This window comes from Zea mays, chromosome 5, assembly GCF_902167145.1.
Source record: "Zea mays cultivar B73 chromosome 5, Zm-B73-REFERENCE-NAM-5.0, whole genome shotgun sequence".
Lineage (NCBI taxonomy): Eukaryota > Viridiplantae > Streptophyta > Magnoliopsida > Poales > Poaceae > Zea > Zea mays.
The window spans coordinates 17,036,748-17,043,095 of NC_050100.1; the positions used below are offsets into that span (position 1 = coordinate 17,036,748).

At 46.5% G+C, this 6,348-nt stretch overlaps 1 protein-coding gene across 1 annotated transcript; it reads left to right on the forward strand.

Moving 5' to 3' along the window:
• The first annotated feature begins 1,883 nt into the window (after positions 1-1,883).
• On the forward strand, positions 1,884-5,863 carry mbd109 (methyl binding domain 109). The gene is given in 3 exon segments (NM_001112051.1): positions 1,884-2,086; positions 4,277-4,427; positions 4,553-5,863. Coding segments are annotated over 3 exon segments (1,203 nt in total). The 5' UTR covers positions 1,884-1,972; the 3' UTR covers positions 5,491-5,863.
• Positions 5,864-6,348: the final 485 nt, after the last annotated feature.

The window sequence follows — 6,348 nt, forward strand, 5'->3', positions numbered from 1 at the left end:
ATCTATAAGTTTAGATCATTTTTAATAACTATCTTATTTAAATAAGATCTATCTATATGATACACATAAACAGTAGCAATGCATAAATAATTAACTAGTAGATTTTATTATATATGTCTATATATACTAATATATAGTAAAAATCAACATATTTTATATTATAAAATAAAGAGATTTAAAATTTAGTCTTAAACATACTTATGATCATCCCGTTCCTATTGGCTACCGTAGGTCCGTGGCGCAACCTTCGATTTGTCTTTCCCGAGCCACGTGTTCCTCCCAGATCCCACGTAACCCTCCGATCGCAGCACGTGCCCAGCGACCGATCTAGGGATGGCAATGGGTCGGGTTCAGATCAGGTATGGTAAATATCCGCCCGCGACAATACCCGTGGGTATTGCTCATACCCGCCCGCGACTATACCCGCGGGTAGGATTTTGTACCCGTGCCCGTACCCATCGGGTATCGGGCGGGTATCGGATATCCGCGAGTATAATTACACTCCACACAAAAAAAACACATGGTTGACAAATGACAAGGTAGAACAAAAAACAAGACATAATAAATCTGATTACTGTTAGAGAAGCAAGCTATATGAGTACATAGCGTTTACACTTGAACCAAACTTCAAAGTATTCAATTCAACAAAACAACAAGAGACGAACTTGGACTGTTGGGCAATCAACTACTCATGAATTACCAAGAATATCACAAATTACAAACAACTAATAAGAAAGGAATTAGTACGTAATAAAAACCTTTCAACAATTAATATACTAAAGAAGTTCGTCTGACTAGTAAGTAATTGCTGACAGCACCCAACCGCCTAGCTAGACCTAATATATAGCAAGCTAGCAAGATATATGGTAGCCAAGGATAACAGAAATATGTCTCTCTATGACATCAGCAAGCGATTATTTTATGTTCCACTAGTTGATTTTGGGTACCATACACGCTGTATTAATTAAAATAAAAATTTTAACATCGGAGAGAACTTCAAGTAGTAAAAAGATAAAAAATGCATCTGGTTAAAATGAATGGACTTAAGCCCACCGTCATCTCTGTTGTTAGATCTGCCGCATGTACACCATTAGGCCGGTTCTGGTGAATAAAGATGGACCATCGGGTCGATTTCTGGTGAACTCAAAATACATGTATTTTTAATTTCGGATATCCGCCAGGACCCGCGGGTAAAAGATGAAACCCGTACCCGACCCGATTTTATCACGGGTCGGGTACGGGTGAGACCCGCGGGTTAAATTTCATACTCGAACCCGAATCCGACAGGTCGGATATCCGTGGATATCCGAACCCGCGGGTAAAATTGCCATCTCTAAACCGATCTGCTGATCTGCAGCTACTGTAGCTCTATCCGAACTCAACCAGTCGAAACTCGCCACGCTTCCACCGCTTGCGAGCCCTGCCTCCCAAGTCCCACCGTCCCACTCCCACAGTCCCACGCTTGGGGCTTCCAAGGTCCAAACGTGCCCCACTTGTGAACGTTCTCTGCGCTCCGGCGGGTAGCGTATCGTACCTTCACTCCGCGCACAGCGCCTATCGCACCGCCTATCGCACAACAGCGGACCGGGCTCGTGGAATGCAATACAGTTTTCTGCCACCTTCTCGGTCCCGCCGTTTGCGCCCCGCGGCCGCCCGAGAGCGTCTCCTGCACCCGGTCCACAATACCTACACTCTCGACCCCCCGCACGTATCTGCCGACACGCTCTCACGAGTACATCCACCGGGTCTATGTGCGCGCGCTCAGTCGCTCACGCCGTCTGCGTGCCCGAGACAGTTGGGGGCGCAGCGCAGGCGGCAGGCGGCAGACCACCAGGAGGGCCGTTATTTCTGCCGTCCCCCGCCCCGCGGCCCCCGTTGCAAGTCCAACCCGTTCCCCCCCAATTCAGCACCAGCCTTTGCGCATCGCGACAGCGATATCGGGAAGAGGAAACTCGAAAGCCCGGCGAGCGGTATGGCAACCCGCGAGGAGCACGTGGCGGCGCCGGCGCCGGCGGTCGAGGAGACGCCGGAGAAGAAGCAGGCCAGCACAACCGAGCTCCCCGCACCCTCAGGCTGGACGAAGAAGGTTCGCCCTTACTGCCCGCTTGGCCGTCCCCTTTCAATTTCCTCGCACGCTCCTCCCTGCACGCCGTTTGCTTCGGTCCCGAGGGCTGCGGGGGCCTGCTAGCGTTCGGATCCGGGGGGTTCGGGCTCCGTCTCTGCGAATTCCGCTGCTGTTCTCCGTAACCGAGCGGTCGGGGGGCTGTGGCGTCGGGTTCTAGGGTTTCCGAGCTCGATTGAGTCGTGTCGTTCGTGAGGGCGTGCGTTTGTAATTTTGCTTGGTCTTAAGTCCATGCGAGCATGGCTATAAGGTTTAGGAGCTTGATTTGAGCTCGCTGTTCGTGCTCGCGATTGACTTGCAACATCCGAGTCCAACAGCGATGGAGCCTGAAAAAATTAGGACCAAACCGTTACAGTAACAAAATCTCACTAAAAACTCACAGTAGACGAATATAATTGTTTAAAGTAGTTCTATATTGAGACGTCCATGAACAATGAAAATCATGAATACATAATAAGAAATATAAGATTTAACTTTATAGGGAGCTCTATGGGCTCGTGAGCGGTATGGGGCTCGAGCTGCCCCACCGGACCGCGATGTGGGAGTGAGTATTGTGGACTTCACTTTTATAGCTCTCCCTATTGCAACATCCAAGTCATTTCTGTAAACCTATTAGGGCCTACAGTCCGTTGGGTTCAGTTTACCCGGGGATGATACGTTTATCGTATAAGCAAGTTTCGACTTTAGACCTCTCGATAGTGTGTTTTGGCTCTTATTTGGTCCTTGCTAAGCAGTATGGGTGGATCCTAACATGGTTAGCCATCGTTGTGCAATCTATTTTATCTCTTGTCGTGTCTCACCTGCACCTGTGACCCAGTAACACTGAACTTGACTAGACTATACCCAATCAATCATGAGTTCTTATTGTCTTAGCAACATCTTAAAGTTATTTTGGCATCTCCTATCTTGATTTTGGCATATTTGGTTATATTATATGATTTTTGGCTTATTTGGTTATATTGTGCAACTTCATTGAAGTTGTCTTTAGCTGACCTGTGTGGAAGCTTGATGCAGAATTGTTGAGTGCGGTGCAGCTAGCCTACTAAGCATGTTCTTTATTTGATTTTGTATACACTATGAAATGAAACGAAAAATAAGCATAATATGGAGAGTCTAGATCTTTCACTTGGTTTTATAATGTTGATAGTACAGATAAGCTCCTGGGAACATCTGGGCATATTGTTTTCACATTTTATTCCATGAACTGAAATACAAGCCTTTCAAGACCCATTAGGCAGACACTTGACATTAATTGCTTAATAGGGTACTAGCATATGAAGAGTTCAGATAGGCAATGAACATATTTATCACGTTGTTGTAAATGCATCAAATGATTATGACATCCAGCCCACGTTTTCCATTGGATAGTAACAGTTCCTGGCATTTGGTGAGGATTCATTTGTCCTTGCTCATTGATTACATCTTTGGCTCTTGGGACGATTTATTGTTGCGGTAAGTTTCATATGCTTAATTGTCGATTCCTATGTATAAACAAGCGATAATCATGCAGAACTGTTGGCTTTATTTTTGTTTTGTGTAGATCATGGAAATTTCTTCTTTTTGTGTACATGGTTCTTCAAAAATGAGGACTTCATCTAAAGATGTATACTGGGGAAAAAAAGAGGATCAATAACACTGCAGATATTGGTTCACATATGTCTCGCTTGAACTTCTGTAATCTTGTTCATGTTATTTATGGTCTTGTGTCGTAAGAGATTATGATGATTTGAAATTGACTGGTGGCTTGAGCCTTGTCTTTATCACAACCTTTTCACAGACTGGTTACATTCTAAAAATTGACAATGAGCCTACTGGCTTAATCATTTTCTGAAGGTTGGCAAAAATGGTCTTCCTCAGATGCGTTCATTTTCTGGCTGTCCATTTATAGAATGAACTGTAGTTCTATCCCAGTTGCCACAGTGAGCCTGCTCCTATGGATGAATTTGTTGAAGTAAATATACTTAGAAAGTGGCAGACAATATTTGTTGAGATGAATATATCTGTAACAAGTTGGCCCTTTGCTACGTTGGATGTATTATATAAGAACACTACCTGCAAGCAGCTTGAATTATAGTTCAATTTGGCTCACACCATGTTTGATTATTTTAGTTTCATCGCATATTTTTATGATAACATGTTCATGTTTTATTGCAGCTTGCCCCAACTCGAGGTGGACGAGGTGGACGATTCGAGGTTATTTTTGTTTCCCCAACTGGTGAGGAAATTAAAAGCAAGAGACAGCTGACTCAGTACCTGAAAGCTCATCCTGGAGGCCCTGCATCTTCAGAGTTTGATTGGGGAACCAGTATGCATCTAGTTCCATTATTTCTTGACCACTTCTTAGTTGTATTGTAAATTCATCTGTTTTTGTACTAGTAGGTTTCCCAATATTCAATGTCTTGTTGCTCCCTCTAAAAAGTTTGTAAGCAGGTGATACTCCCAGACGCTCAGCACGTTTAAGCGAGAAGGTCAAGGCAACTGAGAGCCCAGAGGGTGAGAAGACTCCTAAACGGGCAAGATCAAGCTCTAAGAGGGGCAAAAAGGAGGAAAAAGTGGATGCAGAGGATGCAAATGAGGCTGGAGAAGATGGTGCTGCGGCGGAAGGTAAAGGTACCGATGTGGAGATGAAAGATGCTGAAAATGCTGAAGACGAGAAGAAAGATGTCCCAAGTGCAGAGAAGACTGAGGAAGTTGACGATAAGAAAGATGCTGAAAATGTGGAGATGAAAGATGCTGCAGAGAAGACTGAGGAAGTTGAAGATAAGAAAGAGGAAGCCCCTACTGTAGATGCAGCAGAGAATACTGTGGAAGGTGATGATAAGAAAGAGGAGCCCCCTGCAGAGAAGACTGATGAGAAAGAGGAAGCCCCAGCTGTAGATGCAGCAGAGAAGAATGAGGAAGGTGATGATAAGAAAGAGGAGGAGCCCCCTGCAGAGAAGAAGACTGTTGAGAAAGAGGTGGTCCCTGCTGTAGATGCAGCAGAGAATACTGAACAAAGCACCGGTGGGCAAGCACAGCCTAACGATGTTGCTGCCCCAGAATCTGAGAATAAAGGAGACGGCAAGCCAGCTGAATCCGAATCAGCTCCCCTTGCATTTGTTGATGACGCAGCGCCCCTTGTAATCGTTGGTGAAGAGAAAACTGAGGACAGTCAGGCAGCTGAATCTGCGGTGCCTTCCCTGGCGTCTTCAGAGGGAGAGAAGAAAGAGAACGGTGGTGCCACTGAACCAGCAGCACCTCCTCCAGCTGATGCAGAGAAGGGCGCGGAGAATTCAGGCCAGGTGAACACCGCCCCCCAAGAACCGACGGCAGCGAACTGCGACAAGGGGCAGATCCAACCTGGTGCCTCTGCTGTCAGGTGCACATAAGGGAGCTTGGTCTCCGATGGGAGACTGTTGCTTTGTGTGTTTAGGGCAATACCTCGCATTTGCTTTGAGAATTATAATCGTGGTTAACCTGACAGGACAGCGCTGTGCAGCACTAGGCTGCCCAGCACGTAGTTATCTTTCCGTTTTTTTTATGTTGGCAGGGACAAATGTGTGTACCCGGTTCAAAGTGTAACTCGTTATTAGCGTGGTGAACATTGATCTCTGGAGCGGACTGGAGGACGTAGTACTGTCTCCAACTGTTGTAACGTGACGTTGTTTGTGTTGTTGCCTTGTGTTATTGAACTTATTATGATCCATAAATAAAAGCCATAAGCGTGGCAGGGTCATTCCCTGACCACCTTCAGGCACCAGATGCATCTGTTTGTTGGCCGTATTTACTGTACTCGGCTTGCTCGGTAGTATAGATGCAGCAGCCGGGTTTTTTTTTTTTGTGTGCGTGTGTGTGTGTGTGTGGAGGAAGAGAGCTGGCTGCTGCTTCTGTAACTGCAGTGTTGAGTCTGTGATCCAAATTCTGAAGAAGGCGGCCAAGTTGGCGAGCGAAGCGGAGGCCCGTCGCCGGGAGGCTTGGGCCGGAGCGCAGCGAGGCCAACTGGCCTTCCCGCGGCCCAGGGACGCCTGGGGGGGTGCGGGGGGGCGGAGCCCCCCGCGGTACGGATCGTTTTAGGGTTTCACCTCTATAAATATCTTTGTAAGCCGCAGGAGATATCCATCTCAATTGTAAATCTCCTGCGATCTGTAACCACCCAAAAATAGTGAGAAGTTGCCGGCCGGCGCCCGTGGTTTTTTCCCCTTCACTTTAGAGGGGTTTTCCACGTTAAATCCGTGTCTTCTCTGTGA